General features: G+C 45.5%; 1 protein-coding gene across 3 annotated transcripts in view; it reads right to left on the reverse strand.

Moving 5' to 3' along the window:
• Positions 1–17,013, reverse strand: part of AAAS (aladin WD repeat nucleoporin) — a 27,657-nt gene extending 10,644 nt beyond the window's left edge. Inside the window, exons 1-14 of one of the 3 annotated variants that reach the window (XM_072991091.2) lie at positions 16,993–17,013; positions 14,476–14,602; positions 11,387–11,514; positions 10,318–10,430; positions 8,578–8,669; positions 8,209–8,255; positions 6,867–6,965; positions 5,466–5,609; positions 4,467–4,587; positions 3,775–3,899; positions 3,531–3,591; positions 2,814–2,904; positions 1,590–1,683; positions 634–701 (exon numbers count right to left, since the gene is read on the reverse strand). In XM_072991091.2, coding sequence (XP_072847192.2) covers positions 634–701; positions 1,590–1,683; positions 2,814–2,904; positions 3,531–3,591; positions 3,775–3,899; positions 4,467–4,587; positions 5,466–5,609; positions 6,867–6,965; positions 8,209–8,255; positions 8,578–8,669; positions 10,318–10,430; positions 11,387–11,514; positions 14,476–14,602; positions 16,993–16,997 — 1,315 coding nt within the window. In that variant the 5' untranslated portion in view covers positions 16,998–17,013. Of the gene's footprint in view, positions 1–633; positions 702–1,589; positions 1,684–2,813; positions 2,905–3,530; positions 3,592–3,774; positions 3,900–4,466; positions 4,588–5,465; positions 5,610–6,866; positions 6,966–8,208; positions 8,256–8,577; positions 8,670–10,317; positions 10,431–11,386; positions 11,515–14,475; positions 14,603–16,219; positions 16,507–16,992 lie in introns of those variants that run through there. The other 2 variants (XM_020784568.3, XM_020784567.3) reach the window with 2 other exon arrangements.
• Between the last annotated feature and the right edge of the window lie 2,375 nt (positions 17,014–19,388).

Consider the following 19,388-nt stretch of genomic DNA (forward strand, 5'->3'; position numbering starts at 1 on the left):
CTCTTTTTTTCCTTGCCTATCTGCATTTGTTACTATCCTCTTTTGAGGAATTACATGACAGACCAAAGAAAATGTGGCAGCTGAAAGCTTACTGCTAAAAAGCATGCGCTCTTAGTGCTAAGAGCCTGGATATTCATAGCTTTTCTCTTCTACAACAGGGGTTCCCAACCTTGGGTAGTCCCGGTGTTCTTGGACTGCAACTCCCAGAAACCTCAGCCAGCACAGCTGGTGGTGAAGACTTCTGGGAACTGTAGTCCAAGAACACCTGGGTTACCCAAGGTTGGGAACCACTGATCTACACATAAGGACCAACAGGAAAAGGGCAAGGCAACCGCTCGGGGACATTTCGACAGAAGGGAAGCACAAAGCAAAAGCAATACTACCACTACCACCATGCTATTCACCAGAGAAAACACCTGATCATAAAGTACTAGAGTTCACATACCCTTGGTCCAAAAAGTGAAATAATGTTCAGCCTTCTAAAGCAAAGTCAAGCGCAAGAAGAGTGTGTGTTTCACTGCATCCTGAGGTTCTCTCACAATGCGACGCCCAGACATTGCCTGCAAGGCACACAATCCCCAGCTCTGTCTCTGCACCCAGCCTTGTCAAAGTTTCCGAAATACAAGAAGTTACCTCTGATGATGACTGCAAGCCTCTCACCGCTGGGGTCCCAAACCATGGAGTGCACTTCCCCTCCAATCCTGAAACACAGAAGAAACAATATGAAAGCCAACCAGCAAAAGCATATAGAAAGAGTTGAGGGACCCACATTAAGACATCAGCCATGCTCGAAGTTCAGAATTAAGCATCCTCTGAGCCTTAGAGGTGTGCTCCAACGAGAATTCCCATAGCCAGCCCAGTAAGTAGCCAGGGGTAATCAGAATTGCAGTCCAAGAGATTCAGAGGGAACCAAGGCGGGGCCTGATGGCCTAGAAAGCAAGCAGCCAGTGTCTAGCAAAATAGGCAGCCTTCTACGTGAGAGGCAAAATAAGCAAACATGAACATTTCAAAGGGAGAAATAGTCTATACACACATACCTAAACCACTGAGCATTCTCTCTTCTCTCTCTCTCTCTCTCTCTCTCTCTCTCTCTCTCTCTCTCTCAAGAGAGAGAGAGAGCAAGCACTCAGTGGTTTAGGTCTTTGGCTGTGTAGTCCAAGAACACCTGGGTTGGGAGTTTGATTCTCCACTGTGCCTTCTCAACAGGGGCTGGACTTCAGAATCCATAGGGATCCCTTCCAGCTCCATAGTTGTAAGAATACAGATTTTAAGAACTTTGGAAATGATTTCTAAAAATAGGAGTGCAGTCCCTGTGGAGTTTAAAACCCTGCTGGAGTTTAAAACCTGATGGGAGTTTAAAACTATGATGATTACTGGAAATGCTGCTCAGGAAGACTGTGAATCCACACCCCACTCTCCACTTCCCTTTCTGAGATTCCCTTATCTACATTCCCGACATCTACATTTTCTAGCTAGTGTTGCAGCCTGAAGGGCTTGAATCTGCAGCTGTGCGCTACCCAAGGGAAAGATTCGCAGCACGAACGACACATTGGCCACGATCGTTCAATCTCTGTCTCGTTATCTCTTACCTCTCCTCCCCATAGAGCGTCTCAAAGGTGGTCTCTGACAAATCGGCCACAATGGAGGCTGTTTTGGACCCGCCAACCTGGCCTTGCTGTTCACCTGGAGAACAGGACGAGGGGGAAACAAAATCATTCCAACGGACACCCCGCGACAGGAGGAGGAAGTCCACAGGAAGCGGCCGTGGCTGCATTGTGCCAGCTCAACCCCTCAGTCCTCTGGCCAAACTCAGCCATTGGCTTCCCTGCCTGGCACCCAGGAGGCCCTTGCCCATCACCCACCCCCTCCCCGAGTCAGTTTTAGGAAACAAACAACAAACCCTGAAGTTTTCAGAGCTGAATCTGGGCCCCTCTCAGGGCAAACCAGGTGCTCTGCAATTGAAGAAGACAGCTGTGTGATGGGATTCTGTTTGGGGGAGTAGGGGGCTCATAGTGGCAGTTGGAGGCTGCCTTCTCCCTCTCCCTCTCCTCTCAGCAGAAACAGCCGCAAAAGGGGTGCAGGTGGCATTCCTGCATCCTTTCCCCAAGTGGCGCCTCCTCCCCCTCCTCCCACACCCACCTTTCTCACTGCCTGCAGACTCTGCCCTCAGAAGAACCGCATCTGATTCTGCTACAGCAGAACACAAGCCCTTCCAGTGAAAACCACACACACAACACACAGAGCTGGTAATATGATTCTTTAAAAACTTCTTTCCCAAACCATGTCACAAGGGGGAAATTTTATTGCTCCAACAGCTTTCAAACTTCAGGTGTGGCTTTCTGGGTAATTTCCTGAAATATTTGTTTTGCCTTATTCTGGTTTTCCTCTGTTTCCTACCACTAATAACCATGGCTGTGAGACTGTATTTAACAATCCCTCATTGTGCCAAGAAACACTGAATTCTAAAGCCCCGTGCCAGTTTGTATCAATTTGCTCGGGAGGTTTTGTTTTGTTTTGCAAATGTCTGCTGTTTTTTTCTTGTAAAATAAGTCATGCAAAATAGTCAAAACTGTGCAAGGAAGAGGTACCGATTAGGAGCTACTCAGGGCACCAAAGCCAATCCACAGAGAGCAGAAAATCTATTCAGCACCATTCCATTGCTCACATTATACTCTATTGCACACTGTTTCTGAGACTGTCCAACATTTCCCATGCTTCTAGAGGCAAGCTAAGGTACTGAGGGCAGTGCTAAACCCCATTTTCGGCATTGCCAGTATCCACACAGGGTTCGTAGTCATGCCTTCTGTACTCACCACTATATTCCAAGAAAGACAAGGAGTATATAACTGACTCTCCCTCAACTGTGAAAAGCAAGCGACTGCCGTCCGGACTCCAGCAACCAGTCTGGGGGAAAGACACAGACAGGATAGAGGACATAACGCATCAACAGATACGTTTTCAACTTGGCCAAAACCCAAGAGTCTAGAGCCCTGTACTAAGCACAGTGCCTGTCTTTCCAAGCAACGAGTGCCAGATTTTGCAGGCTGGGCCTTGTCAGGACAGGCAGGGTTACAGGGGGGAGCGGCCAGCCCAGCCCAGCTAGCTGCAGAATTCTGAGAGTTGCCTTCTGAAGAATCAACATCTCCAAGCTCTAGGAAGAACCAAGGGACAGAGAAGTCGGACAAAGGGAGGCTTACAATGCCAAGCTGCTCCCAACAGACCCCGGAAGCTTATGTCTTGCAAAGAATGTCACAGGCTCCCTAGGAAGACTTTGGGAAACCACACACTCTCCCAGTCCCTCGTCCCATTCCAGAGCAAACTGGGAATGACTTCACAGGTCCTTCCAAGGAGAAACAAGATTTAAACAATGTAAGCCACCCTGTGTTTTAATCATAAGATGATGTAAAAAAAATCTCAGTAAGCACGACTCAACACGGAACAAGGAAGCCCAGATTTTTGGATGGCCCCGCCAGTGTCGACACAGAGTCTCCATGCCCATTAACCAAACCTTCCCTGTTGCCCCAACATACCCGACAAGGGCCTTTGATGGTTGGCCACTTCTCGCAAGTCCACATCTGGACCTCCCACACCCTGAAAAGAAGCACATGAGCCAAAAGGAAGAAGCAGTACTGTAAGGTCCATGGGATTCAACAGGAGGAAGGGGAGCCACTGCAGGGAGTGCTTCTCCCTCATTAACCTCCCATTGCACTCTAGCGCTATGAAGGGCTGAAAGGACTGGCTTCAGGGGGCTGGCATTTAGGTCTCTCTATTCACCTGAAGACTGCCGAAGGGGTCGCTGCTAATACTTTGCTGCCATCCGGTGACCACGCCAGGTAGGTGACCCCACCTCCTCCAAACCATTGCAGCTGGATGCAGTTTTCTGTGGACACATCCCACACCTACAGAGAACAAGACAAAAGATTCATTGAAGAGGAAAATCCATTTGTCTCCCCAGGAACTCTTCTTTCTGACGAACAGCTGAGAAGCAGAGAGAAGCCACAGCATTATCTCTCTTGTGGAAAGCGTTCATCCTCCCTCCCTCCTCCTCATTGCCTGCTGGGGATTTTATGCTTCCTCCCCATGCTGCATTGTAAGAACAGAAACAAACTACAGCTGGCGAATATCTGGCCTTGTTGGACTGCAACTGCATAGTTGGACTGCAACTGCATAGTTCAGTAGCCTGAGGCATCTGGCTGGAGAGCCAGAGGCTGGGAGTTCGATTCCCCACTGGGCCTCCTGAGAGAAGAGCCAACCTGTGTAGCCGTGGGCAAGCTGCCCAGTCCCAGGGCGACCCCCCAGAAGAAGGGAAGGATAAGCCACCTCTAAGCATTCTCTACCTGGAAAACTCTGAAAAGGATCATCATAACTCAGAACTGACTCGACGACTTGCAATCATGTTGCAATTACTACAACATTAAGAAGGCTGAACGTTACAAACACTCCCACACACCCCAGGTGATACTCACAAGCATGACAGTGTCAACTGGTGAGGCGGACAGCAGCAATCCCCCACTGGGTGCCCAGGCCAGACTGGTGACAGGGCTATGGCCAGGGTGACTGAGGACCTGGGCACAGCCAGACGAAGGCCTGCAGGGACAGGAGACAGTGTCATTCTTCCCAGGGACAGGAGGAAGGCAAGCAGGGACGCATGAAAGACAGGACTGGGTAGAGGCAGCGTCCCCGAGGTGGCAGCTGCAACCAAGGGCAGAATTCACCACCCCCAGAATGCCAGCTTCCTTCACAGGCACAGCGATCCTCCAGATATATAAAATAAATAGACGTTTTTGTTTGTTGCTAGTTCATGTTTAATTGATGTTTATTTTGATTCTGCTTGTGTTTACTGTCTGCTATTACTGTTTATCTGTTTTTCATTGTAAACTGTCCAGAGTAGCCCTGGCAGCCAGATGGATGGTAATAAAGTCAAATAAATGAATAAAGTTAAATAAATACATATAAGCCCTGCCCAGTAAGAAAATTAGGATCCAGGGAAGCAGCATTTCTGTGGCTTGAGAGGGCACTCAGCGCTCTTTCCCTCCTGGAGAAGTAGCAGAATCTGCATGTTAAGAGTGCAATAAATGGGGCATGCTAACTGTGTGACCCATAATTTCTAGGGTACATGGCTTTGGAAAAATTGCCTTTTGGGACTGTGCCTCCCTGAATTTCTTAGCCTACACTGGCTGAGCCGGCTATAGGTTTGGGGAGCCATAGTTCCCAAGCTCTGCCTTTTTCAGCAAAATGTGGTAACAGATGGGAGCCAAAGGGAATGTTTTTTAAAAAAAGAAAGAAAGAAACAAGGGCAAAATGAAAAAGAGGGAGTGGGAGAAGAGTGTCACTTTGTATCAGCCACAAGAAGTCTGCTCTGTGTTCCCTTGCAGGGCAAAGCATGGCCATGAGCAGCCACTGTGTCTGCTGGCCAACGTGGGTCACCATCGTCAGGGACCCAGCTGTACCCACTGACTGGTTACCTGGTGGAAAGGGAAGTGGGGTCCAGATGCCAAACCAGCACACAGCTGTGGCACGCCACGGCCAGGATGGACGCGCACAGGGGCTTCCACGCCATCGACGCCACATTCCGCTGCAAGCGGTGCTTCAGGACAGGCACGGTGGCACTGGGAAGGAAAAGCAGGGACAGACATAGCCACCAAGGGAAAAAAAGAAAAAGAAAAGAGTCAGGAAGCCTTTCAGGGGAAGTAGTACCCAATGGGAAAGCTGCATGAGAGCAAGGTCCAGACACTGTAGGTAGCGGGCCTCTGATTTGACCTTGGTCACTGTGGAGGCTTTGCAGCCAACACGGCTGAAGCTGGATGTCCCCTAAACAACACCCAGTATTTAAGCCCCCGCACCTGATGAGTGAATGGTATGGACCTGACTTCTGATCATACTCTACTCCACAGGTAAAGAACCTTCGGCCCTAGAAATTTGGGGGACTACAACTCCCAGAAACCCTCACCATCGGCCATGACGGCTGAGGTTTCTGTAACTTCTCCTCCAAAAAATTATGGAGACCCAAAGATGCTCCAGTGACTTGTCTCCTTGCATGAGTTGAGCAATGGTGCCAAGAGTAGTAGAGCAATTGCTTTCTTTGTGGCTGGGTCTAAACAGAGAGTGTGGCCAGAGGGCAGCCAGAAGACCGTGATGTATATTTGGTGGACTACCTAGCAGTAACAGGCTGCTAGGATCCTTACAAGAAGGGTAGAGCTGAGCAGATCCTGGTTCATCCCTAAAGCGCTTTTTACATTTTTAAGCAAGAACATGTAGTCTGACTCATTTAACAGGGTCAGGATACACCCAACTGCTGTGAGAACTGAAGCATGGTCTCTCATGTTCTAATATTCAAAACACAACAATGGGCTACGGCAAAGCTAGGGGCAAAGGTGGCACCGGAGAGCCCACTCCAGTTACAGAGGGCAAACGTCCGATGGCAATACACCCACTTCTCCCTCTCATTTGATCACACGGTGCTGCTCAATCCCATGTAGACTGAGCTCTGCTTCTCCAGTTCTCCCCCCCCCCCCCGAGGCTAAACTCACCTGTATTTCTCAGCTTGCAATAGCAAAAGCTTGTGACCCTGTGCAAGGCTATATAGCTAACACAGAGAGCAAAAGCTTCCGAAACGTATACTGCAGCACTGAGATGCAACCCTGAGGCCTCCAGATAGCTTGGATTACAACTCCCACAAACACTGCCCAACAACTACACTGACTGGGGCTGATGGGAGTTATAGTACAAACCATCTCAAGAGTGCCCGTCTGCCTACCCTGCTGTACCACATGGCAGTTCAGAAGCCACCCATGAGCACGTACAAGGGCTCAGTCTGGTTAAACAGAAGTACATCAGCTAAGGTCTGCACTGGGAAACCCCCGTACCTGTTTGCATTGTAAACACGGATGCAGTCGTCCAGCAGGGCCACAGCAAACTTGCTCGTGTGAGGATGCCATGCAAAGGCTCGGATCGGGCAGCCAGCCCTGGGGACGAAAGAGAGTGGAGATGAAGGCAACGGCAGGCACACATGCTCTCCATTACACAAGAATCCAACAGGAGTTAAAATATAGAAGCTAAACCAATTCAAGGTGTTTGTGTGAGAGGGAGGGGGGGACCACCTGCCAGAATCTAAAGGAAAGCTGGCCATCTTTGAAAACACATCCACAATCAGGATGATGAAACATTGGACCAAAAGTGATCCTGCCCTCCCCCACCTGCAACACACAAACACCAGGATTTCAAAGCAGACTTGCAAAAAATTGAGGATTTTAGTGCACATTAATTTTCAGGGAGACATACACAAGCACAGCTGTAGGAAACAGACATTTATATACTTAAAGTGGAGGGCAGGGAATGCAAAACGTAGTAGAGATGTCAAAGGTTGCAGAAGGGTGATGTTTGGGATCCTTCAGGTCTTCTATAGCCATAGAAAAGTAGCGAGGGCAGCAGCTGAAGTCCTTGGATCTGAAGGAGGAGGCTGGAATTCACAAACGCTTACACCAAATACAAAACTTACATCAGTCTTAAGACCTTTCTGATTTTAGTCCGCATTTGTGATTCAAAATGACAGAATCCATGTGTAATAATTATTCAGGGTTTTATCAACACTAAATGTGATTTTCTAGGGATTCATGCAGGACTGAACTTCCTTAATCCCCAGACCTAAGAGACAGAAATTTGTCTCAATAGAGCAGGGGCCTTCTACGAAATAGGTGTCTGTCATGTGCCAAAGCAGAGCAATTCTATATGTCCCTTACACTCTCTGAACTGTTGGGGGGTGTGGCAGGTCAGGATGTTTTTTTCCTGTGACTGTTCCCCAGTTCCAGGTTTAAAGCAGGAAAGCACAGCAGATCTCCCCTGGCCTCATGTCTGAAACAGACCAGGAGGCCAAAGACGATGGCTTCTTCCTTTGGGAAGAGGGGCACGAGAAATGTACTGACAACAGTTGTCATCAGATTGTTGGGTTTCTTTTTGGTTTTGAATTGCTAAATTGTGTTTTTAATTATGTGTTCATGTTTATTTTTAATTGCAAGTTTGTTTCTTTTTACTAAAAAGAATTCAAGGAAGGTAAAGTACAGGTTGGGGAGTGAGATAGTGTCTCAAAACAAACAAAATCCAAAACCAAAGAGGGAGAGCGATGTGAAAACATTTGGGAACGGCCGTCATATAGCACTAGGCATCTGAACATACCTGCCAAGAAGTACAGAAATGAAACATAGAACTTACCAATCTACGGCTTGGGAGAATTTTGCTATCATGTCTTCCTTCTGAAGCTTTGGGAAAGGACCAATTGAGAAAGATTTAGCAGTGGAATAGCAATCACTCATGATGTGAACGAACTTTAGAAGTGCATCCAAAGCAAGATAATTGCTGAGCACATTCCGAGGGAATGGATTGTTAGTCAACATATAACGAAGGAGAAAAAATTCCCTCTCCTTGTCCACTAGGTTTTTTGCTTTTGTTTAAGCAATTAATGCTCTCTTACCTTAATCCAGACTCAATCTCCTTCCCCCATTTCGATTATTACTACCCTCTTTATCCTTTCCACCCCTGCCCCTCTGGCCCTGCCCAAGCCCTACAGTCTACATGTCTCACCGATAAATGAGGAAAAAAGGAGCCATGGAGAGAAGAAACCCAGCAGCAGAGGGCTAGTGTATAATGGGATCCAGTTTTCATCCAACGGAGAGCTGCAAGGAAAAGACAGGATACCAAAGTGAGAGCCCCTCAGGATTACCGGAATAAAGTGCAGCTTCCAAGACTACTTGGAATGCTGCTTAGGAGCCCCATTGGAAAAATCAAGCACACCCAGAACTAGAATGACATCTGCAACCTATATGCAACGTGGTGCCAGATCCTAACAGGCGGGTGGAGCAATTATGCTTCACAGTTGACTACAGCCAAGAATAGAGAATTATCTAGGAAGCAACAAAACTGCTCCCAGGGCTACTCCGGAGCAGTGAAGCAGCAACTGTTTTCTCCCAAAGGAGGCAGAGCCGAGACTGGAGGAGGTTTCCTCTGTGGCCAGATGTGGAAACATGAGTTGGCCACGCCCCCTCGAGGTGAAGTTAACCCTTTTGTGTTGGGCCGACTCCTCCAGAGACCAAGTATGTTTCTTTTCCAGGCCTCTAGATCACATGCAGAGCATCTTCACCTCAAGCTGTTCCTTCCCACAAATGGAGCCCATGACAGAAAGAGGGGCCTCTACTGCTCTCCCCTTCCCCTCACGATAAGACTAGCTTCGATTCTGGATGCCTGAATGAAAAGACATGGATGCACATTCTATCAAGATGGAAACTGGGCACCTGCTACCCATTAGAGCCATTTTTTTGGTGGCAGTCCTGTGTCTTTCTTAACATCCACCCTTAGCAGTAGACTCCTAAGTGACATGCACCCTAGCAACATAGCTGCCTATCTAACTTATGCCTCCCCCCTTCTGTTTTCTAGTTTTTTCCTGCCCATCATATAGCAGGTTGTTACGCTACAACTCACTTTTTCTGCTTCTTGAAAAAAGGTAACATTCTACCACTACCCATGGTCCTGTTTTGATCATTATCTTTGTCCCTAACTAGATTCATCAACAAAAGCAGCATCAAGTCTGAAATGGCAACTCAGTTCAAGCAAGGATATCCAGGGTTTTTTTTTCAAACTGAAAAGGCCAGCTTTACATTTTCCCACTGAATTCTGTATGCAAACTCTTTGCAGGTAAAGGCACAGTATAAACATATATGTATCAAGAACTAAGCTCTAGATAGTACTGTAAATACATTTCCTGTTGTAATGGGACCTTACTTTGAAGCAACGGGTGTTAAGGTCAGGCTGAGTGCTTTTTTTAGATGAAATACCTTTCTCCTTTTTTCTGGCTAACTTCTTCAAAAAATACCTCCACATGTAGACAATGGCCCACAAAGTTTCAGTTTCATACAGAAGAGCGGCATAAATAAAATAGAGGAATCATGTTTATATCTTCAGCTTCAGAACTGCCTCTGTGCAGTGAAGGATGTTAATCCATTGGTATAATACAGAGATGGGAAGGGTGGCCCTCCAGATGTTTTTAGTCCACAAATCACATAATCCTTCATCGCTGGTTGTGCAGGCTTGGGCCTAGAGGAGGTACAGGCTTTAAAAGAACATCTGCCCATCCTTCTTTTAAAGAGCATGGAGCCATGGTTCAGGAAAGCAGCTGCAATGTCTTTGAATCCAATGCTGTTTTAAAAAAAAGCCAGGGCAGACAGAAGGCCCCCCCCCCCCGGGCAAATCAGGTAAACAGAAGACACTTCTGTAGTGAGAGGTTGAAGGAAACAGTGACTCAAGGCATATGATTATTTGGAAAGCTACCTAGCTCCCTTGCAGAGTCCACCCAAGATTGCTCATCCATCCTCTGGCCCAGGCTGTTCTCCTCCTCTGTATTGGCCAGCTCTTCAAGGACTCCAGCCACACCGGCATCCCGCCTAGAGGCAATGCAATGAAATGTCTTGCATGTCAAAGGGAGGGAAGGAAGGAAACATTTTCCCATTTTTAGCATGCAAACTAATAAAGCAAAAGCAACATGATTTCTCTCTTCCAACTCCAAAGGACTAAGATTTGAGTGCAGTTTCCGGAATCTGATTTCCTCCAATTTTCCCCCTTCAGCCACCATGAAGAGAAGCTTCTGAGCAGGTATGAACATTAAAAAAACCCCTCAGAAACCATAGTGCAGCTGAAGCCCCATAACTCTTGCCCATTACCTGGTCCTTAGCAGGGCCAGCAGAGGTGTCGATATTCTTAGTTACGCAATTATTCCCCAACAGCACCATAAATTACCCCACTGCGCTCCTGGTCCTGTTCTTATAGGAAGGGATTTAGCAGCTGCCATCACCAGTTCCATCTGGGACATTTTTGTTGGGGGAGCTTTGTTATCCAATTGGAACGTGCCACTTAACAGGAGGTCAAGGTGTCCTAGTAAAGGCTGCAATGCTAAAATATATTTCTCTTTTTGGTCCAATCAAGTGAAACACACAAGGAGGGCAGACTACACAAAGCACACAGCTGCAATCACATGAAAAGAGGCATACAGTATGTGAATGTGCTTAATAGCAAAAGAGGCTGGCATGTAAGCCATTCAGAGCCGTTCCCCCTAAATATGGCCTCGCTCCCTCCACCTCCTCCTGTCCCCTTCTCTTCAAAGCTAAGATTCAACCATGGAAGTATACCTAGCTTAGTGAGAAGTGTTGGCAAAGAAGAGCGATGGATGGGCCATCAGTGGAACAAGAAGGATTTGGGACTTCTCTACTGTATATACCCCCTGATGTTAAGAATGGATTCCCATGCCTCTGCCCTGCTATAACCTTTCTCTGAAGAATTTGAACAGGTTGGTGTTCAAACGATTTGATCAGTAGCTGTGATGTCTAGGTTGACTCCCACTCACCAGGCATTAATGCACCTCTTCCAGAGTGATTCACGGTGATGAATAAAGGCAGGCTTGGTGCTGTGTTCCAGCCGGCTGTGAGCTTTCAGCGTTTCTTTGGGGATGGTCAGGGTGGGAAGATCCTCCAGCTGTATAGCCATTGGGAAAACCAAGAGGGAGTGAAAACCCTTCATCCAAAGTATTTTTTTGTGGGGGCGGAAAGAGAACTGGGAGACTGAGACACCGGGGAGGAAACGTGGGACTAAAGTACAGTTTGTGAGCAGCAGAACAGACTGAGACCTCGTGTACTGTTTTGCTGGCCTACGAGTGCACATTGCAATCCATAGGCACAGAGTTCAGGGTCTGGAAACCCTCACCCTTAAAAACAGAAACAAAAATTTAAAAGGCCAGATCCCTCTCCCTTCTGGTTGCAGGGATACACTTGAAAATGTACACACCTCAATATCTTGAGGTGCAGCCCAATATATCAAATACACATTCTGCCATAAATAATAATAATAATAATAATAATAAAACAGGTAATCCTCAACATCCCATTGTTGGGCACTGGCACTGCCATGGTTAAGGCATCTGATTATACAGATTCCATTCTTAGGCTACATGGCACTAGTTCTTCAAGTGACATAAGGAATATTACTGAGCTTCTGAGAAAATTAAAATCCATTGATAACTATGTGGGGTTTTCAAATTATTTCTATTCCAGGTTCCAGAACTCAGTATGAATTTGCATAGCTAAAATTCTGGCAGCTTCAGTTTTTAAAAAAGGAAGTTTCTGAAGAAGTTTTAGGACCTGTTCTTTGCCAAGGCTCTGTCTACAGCAATGCCCATTAAAGCATGGAAAAGCACAGGGGTAGAGCTTTCAAAGACATGCAAAGCATTAGGGGGCAGCCATTTCTATATTCATTAGGCTCTGTAAGTAGGGTTTCTCAAAAAGAGTACCATCCCCTAATGATTTGCAGTTCCCACTGAGCTTAAAGGGCTCCACCATTGCCCTTCTCTGTGCTTTAATTATAGTCACTGTAAACAGAGCCTTGACATAGATAAGGAGTGCATTCTGAAACTCCTCCGAAAATCTGAGTTTTTAAAAAAGCTGACTTCTATCAGTCTTCTAGCTGCGGGGATTTCCTGCTGAATTCTAGTAGCTGTTGTGGGGGGGGGGATCTGAACATCCCATGCCTGCAATGACCTCCTAGAAAGCCCCTGAAGGAATCATGGATGGAAAGGAGCCTTTCAGCAGCATCCCCTACAACAGTGTATTGATCCACTATACAGTACTCTGCTACTTTGTACTTCTCCATCATTACTCCAGGTATGGAGATAACATCTTGTCTTCAGATCAACTGCACTCTCATGTCCCCACCTTCTAAAACATCTTCAAGACTGAACTGGCTGTTTCCTCAGTCTCTTTTCTACCTGAAATCCACTGAGGACATGTTCATTATGTAGACTCGTCGGGTAGAAATTACTGAATACCTGGTGAAATATAACTCTATCAGGATTTCTGTCAAGTTCCGCCCTATCATCAATTTGAAACTAGACAAGTTCACGCAACAAGTTTACTTTCTTGATACTACTGAACAACTATATAAACGCCCCCTTGTATTGGAAAACTTACAGATCATTATGCATAATTACGGTAGGAGCTCCATATCCATAGAACTGGTACCTGAAATTTCACTTTCCCCTTGCTTACCACAGCCCTATATACAACAAGGGCTAGCTGGACAGCTCTGTGGTTTAGGTATCTGGCTGCGCAACCAGATGTTGGAAGTTCAATTTCCCATTGTGCTTCCTGGAAATCGTACAGCCAGCCTACGTGGCCCTGGGCAACCTGCGAAGCCCCAGGGTGATCTCAGAAGAATGGTCAACCACTTCTGAGTACTTTGTACCTAGAAAACCCTGAAAAGGGTCACCATAAGTCAGATTTGCCTTGATTTTAATCCTTGTCTTTAATAGGTGTGAACAAACGTTCTTGTATTGTAGAGCTTGATAATGGACAATAGTGTTCTAGAGCAGTGGTTCCCAACCTTGGGCCCCAGATGTTACTGTACTGCAACTCTTGGAAATCCTGGCCAGCATAGCAAGTGGTGAAGGCTTCTGAGAGATGCTGTCCAAGAACACCTGGGTTACCTAAGGTTAGAAATCACTGTTCCAGAGGAAAGCTGGATTCTGTAAGGGATTGGTTCTACAATCTATCATGGATCCTGAAACCACAGAAGGTCACAAAGGGGTGCCTTTCTATATTATTTATAATATGCTTTGATCTGCAGAGCTGGAAGGGACCCAGTGGATCACTGGGTCCAGCCATTGTCAAGACGGCACAGTGGGGAATCGAGCTCTCAATCTCTGGTTTCATGGCCAGATTCCTGAACCACTGAGTTACCTATCCAGCAGTTGATAAAAATCATGTGCGTTGGGAACCACTGCTCTAGAACACTATTGTCCATTATCAAGCACTACAATACAAGAACGTATCACACCTATTAAAGACAAGGATTAAAATCAAGCAATCCTTTTTAAAAAGCTGTGGAAAACAGATGAACAGCAGTAACAAAGAACAGGCTACAGTACAATACAGATCTAGACAAGACAATTATAGAAAATCATTGCTCATTCTCATCTACAGTTCCAAATGACAACTCCACAAATATGACATTTTCGTCTCACACAAAAATTGCCCCATTTCTGGCTTCATGCTTATGTGTAACTAGCTTATGGGACTAGCTACAAAGGCTTTTTAATGGAGATAGTGAAGCTGACTATCACACATTGCTCTTGAGCAATTGAATTGCAGCTCTAAGACCACATGTAGAACTCTGATGCTGACTCCTGAAACTTCTCATCACTTCCAGTTGTGGTGAAAATATTAATTTATCCCAGCAAAGATACACAAAGTGTGGATGCACCAGACACAGATGAACAGCTTGCTCTGTTCAGATGGAGAAAATAATTGGTGCACCTCACAGTGTCCTTTTCTGGAAAATGTTATGAGGCAAAAGTCAGAATTCATACTCTAATCAGAATTGCTGGGTGGCAGTGAAAGCAGGACTCTGGGCAACTTGTTTCTGTGCTCAAAAACAGTTGCTTACCTCTCCTTGGAAAGTAAGCGGAAGCTTCTCATAGCTGCGACCAGAAACCAAGGCATTGTTAAATTCATAAAGGGTGATGTCTCCTGGAGGGGGTGGGGGTGGGAAGAGTGCCAGGGAACACATTCTCCTAGAGATCCAGGGAAAAGCAAAAAACACGGAAAGAAAAAGCTTCTTATTCATGAGCAGCACCATGAAAATTACATGCAAAACTTGAATACCATCGCTAGTTGTAATGATAGCCACAGGAAGGCTTTACACAACCTCTGTTTGGCTACTGTCTACAAAACTGTGCTTCCACCATTCAGTTTTGGAGTTGTTTTTTTCCAGTCTGCAGTCTGATTTCCTTTATTCTAGACAAAAACTACCAGAACATAGCTTTATTTAGAGGCATCATTACCAAACCATTAGTACTAAACAGGGCAAGCAAGGTAAGTAAAGAAAAGAAAGCTACAGGTTGAAAAGATCTGGGATGGCGAATATGAATGACACTCCTCATGCAGGGTATCTTTGATCCTTGAATTGCCCCTGTTCAGGTGGCACTATGCTACTAAGCACCAGTTGTTGGGGGTGGGCGAAAGCAGGGAAAGGTAATGCCTTCATTCATAATGGCTTCCACAGACATCTAACTGGCCACTGAATTGAAATAACTGAATTGAAGGGGTCAAATTAATACATAAAAAATATATCTTACCCTAACCATTGCTACCTGGCTTTCAGTAAATTGTTTTGCTACATAAATGTGTAAACCTAATGTATCAAGATTTCTGCCTAGCATTATTGTTGCTTGTACTGGATTACTGTTGCTTGTAACTAACTAGTCTAGCTGAGAATGTGTCCTTGGTCAGTGATAGGAAACATGGCAGTCCAACTGCCCCGAATCAGGAGGGATGGGACGTCTGCAAAGACTCCTTCCCTGCTCTTGCTCTTGTTCCTGTCCTTTGCCTTCCCTTATTCAGTTGAAGGCTTATAAAAGTATACAGTACTCTGTAATGAGCACCGCGGGCCTCTTCCTCGCATGTTTCTGTGGGTGAAGGTGCGACGACTATTCGCTTCCTCCCAGCTGAGAATAAACAAATATTTATTGGATCTCTCTGATTGCTTGACCAATGGATTAGAGACAGGCAAAAAGCCAGGAAATAGTCTTCAGAATGGTGGGGTAGACTGGGGTAGGGACAAACACGAACACCTTCCATCAATCCTAACCAGCAAAGGCAATGCTGAAAGACTATGCGAACAGCAGCAGCCCGGACCCCCCCCCCCACACAAACAAACAAACAACAAAAAACACAGGAAGCCCATAACTGCTGTTCTCCTCCAGCTCGCAGCCACGCTCGACCTTTAGTCGGACCCAGGAACGCCCTTTTTTTCTGTTCCAAAACATGGATTTTGCAGAGATTTACTTGCAAGTCTATATTATCATAGGTTGATTGCTATTTTTTCGGTATGATGGCAAGCTGCTCTGAATTTACTGTACTTATAGGAAAGCGGGATTACGTTTGGCTAAATAATACGGTAATCACAAAAAAGCAATCCTGAAATCCGTGGGACTTGCTTTGGAGGGAACACGTGGTTAGAGATCGCCTAGAATAGAGGCTGCGACCATCCTGACGCTTCAATGCAACGTGATCGTTGAAAACCCCATTAAGAGCTATTGCTAATACGTAGGAGGAGAGAGAGAGAGAAAAGGGAAAAGCCTGCTTAACCCGCCCGGTGGCCCGTATTAATTCAAGCTCCTCTCACTCACCCTTCTGTGGCTTCACTGGGAAGGTTTGTAACAACTAAAGAAGAGGGGGGGGGAGAAAGAACCATCTACTGTATTTCCCACCAACTTTGGCTTTTCCCGGGCGCCGTTCGGACCTTAACGACGGGAGCCGAGCGAGGACATACCGCGGCAATGAAGGAACGCCTAGAGCGGCACAAGCCCACGCGCCGCCTCCGTTCCCACTTTCAAACCCGGCATCCTTCACTTATCGCCACCTAGCGGCGCTCATGAGTTTACAAAAATACTTTTCAGGACCACCGGGGTTTTCTTTTTCTTTCTTTCTTTCTTTCTTTCTTTCTTTCCTAAAGCAGCCCATTGCTCGTGGCGGTGCCGCTTGCACAGCTGCAGTGTTTAGGTGCCGATCTTAAGGTGGAAGGAACTCCAGAAAAAAGTGGTAGAGTAGGTCGTTAAACATGTAATTGGATTTAAAACTTGCCCGCAAGTAACTGAGCTGAGAGCAAGACATATTGCATCCAATGTCTTTAAATTGATATGCATATGGAGAGTGCGTTCTTAATTTGAGGTTTTGAGCCAAGCCACCTGACGAAATACTGGATACTTAGGCAGAAGTAAGTGCCCCGGATTTTGGAAGCAGAAAGATTGCTTAGGTCGGAGGTGCATTTAGATTTGCAGTTTTAATGGCTGTGAAAAGAGGACACGTGAACCAGATGAAAGCATTCTCAATTCCGACGTGAAAAACACCCAGCATATGCCGGAAGTAATATCTTTCTCGTTAATGATGTGCCTATACATACCTCATAAGAGTTTTCAGGGTAAATGAGATACTTAAGGAGTGGTTTTACCAGTCTGCCCTCCGAGTTTCCACGGCCAAGCAGGGATTCGAACTCTCTCTCTTGAGTTCTAGTGTGCCCCTCTGTTTACTATAGTGGCTGCTCCCAGTCTTTGGAATGCACTGCCCCAGAAACCAGATTAGCCCCCGCCACCGTCTTGTCTTTCTGTTGTCACGTAAATACCTTCCTTTTCAGGCCAACTTTAAAGTCATACGAGTCTAGGGAACACTCTGTTTTTAAAATTTTGATATTTAATCGTTTTTAAAAATGTTTTCAAAATTTATTTTTAATCTTGCTTAATCGTTTTTTAATATGCAGTTTTGTGTGGTATTTTAACTTGTTATTATTGTATGATTTTAATTGGTGTGGGCAGCCTTGGGTCCCCTATGGGGAGAAAGGCAACAAAGAAATGAAATAAATACACAAGCAAACCACACTGGGTATCTCTCTTGCTTGTAACAACCCATAAAGAACCAAAGGAAGAGAAACAACAATACAAATCAGTTCTGTTGATTGGTCCAAATAAGATTCAGGAGTTGAGCAAGTTTTAAAATTTCACTAAGCTGTTACTTAGATATTATGTAAATCAGACAAGCTCTCGTCCCATTTTTAAAGGAAGGAAATGCTGTTTCAGTTTCAGATGGTGTGAGCAGTGTGTCTGATTTGTTTAACAAACTTTCCTCCTCCTCAAAAGTAACTTAAATAGGGGTTGTTGTTTTTTACACACACCTTACTACTGCAAGCTACTGATTTGTGGCACTTTGTTTTCACCTCAACACTCATGACAAGGCGCTAAGCAGCGGAATGACAGTATAAGCCAGCATTTGAACTGGAGTTATAAGGATGGACATGGCAAAAATGTCTGTGTTTGAATCATTTTGGGGTTCTTTTGGGAGTGCCTCTTTCATTCTCAGGTCATTTGTGTGCCAGTCTTCTCATCAACCACTAAAAATATCAGCTTTTCCTCGTTCTTTAAAGGAACGAACCTTCATGTTCTGCATGGCACTTGTACAACTTCTCAACAAACCGTTAAAAACAACAACAAAAAATCCACTCAAAAAGCAGGCAATAAGAGTAAATGAGTAAATCAGTGGTTCTCAAACTTGGATCCCCAGATATTCTTGGACGACAAATCTCAGAAGCCCTCACCACTTGCTCTGCTGGCCAGGATTTCTGGGAACTGCAGTCCAAGAACATCTGGTGACCCAAGTTTGAGAACCACTGGAGTAAATAAACCAGTCATGATCAATCCTGTGCAAGGACTCTTATCACATTCAACACATCATCATCAGTTTTTCATCAGGCAACAGAAGTGTCTTCCACAAAGCTTTTCCTGATCACTAGCACACTGAGCCCGCCTGGCAAGTACCGACACCAGGACAAATAAGGTTAGTGTGGCTGAGTGGTCAGTGGATCCTCTCTCTGGTGGCCAGTATTCTTGACACTGGCATACTGCCAGTATCCAGTGGGTGGGTGGGCATGGGAACTCAGTAGAAACCTAGATCTGTAGCAGGAAAGTGTGGATCACGTCACCGTTTGCATTAGGAATATTGGAATATAGCAAAATAATTCACTTAAAGCCCCCAAGTTTCCTTAAATCCCATTTGGTCTACAACAAATGTATTCCAGAAACCAATGTCTCATGAAAAGCAGTCTTTTTGTTTCCCTTCTTATATATGACTCCATGATATGTCTCATGACTTTAACATCCTTTTTTGGTTCCTGTAGTGGATATATAAACTTAAAGTGTCAGTACCTAATATATGTTGGAAGACTCTGGATACTCAGGAGGCACAACATAGGTAGCAAGTTAGGAAAGTTTCCTAACACAGGTTGTTCAAGATCTCAAAGCCAGAATGCTATTGGCATTCACATACACTTCGTGTAACTTGCTGCAGCTAATTGCAACTAACTGGTGAAGGTGTTGAGGTCTGTGTCAGTTACACACCTCATTATGCCCTGTTGCACAATCAAGATGCACCTGGGCACCTCATCACTTAGCTGGATTAGCTGCAGCAAGTTATGCAAACCTTACACAAACACCAGGAGAATTCTGGCCAGTGTTAAAGAATTCCATGGTTACTTTGCTAGAACCAGACAAAGAAACCTCCAGTTCAACTATGACTAATAACCAGACTTGTTTTAGAAATTCAAAAGCAAGTCATGATGTACAATGCTTCCTTTATTTTCCCCCCTGCCATCTGGTGATACCTAGTGTGGTGTGGGGCAGCGATTCTTAACCTTTTCTTTACCATGGGCCGCCTTTAAATATCTTTTGTTGTCACAGACCACCAAGACATAACTCAAGATATAAAACCCTAAAGTGAATCAAATATTTTTAAAAAGTTTTTCATGAAGGG

This window comes from Pogona vitticeps, chromosome 2 (assembly GCF_051106095.1).
Source record: "Pogona vitticeps strain Pit_001003342236 chromosome 2, PviZW2.1, whole genome shotgun sequence".
In the NCBI taxonomy this organism is placed as follows: Eukaryota; Metazoa; Chordata; class Lepidosauria; order Squamata; family Agamidae; genus Pogona; species Pogona vitticeps.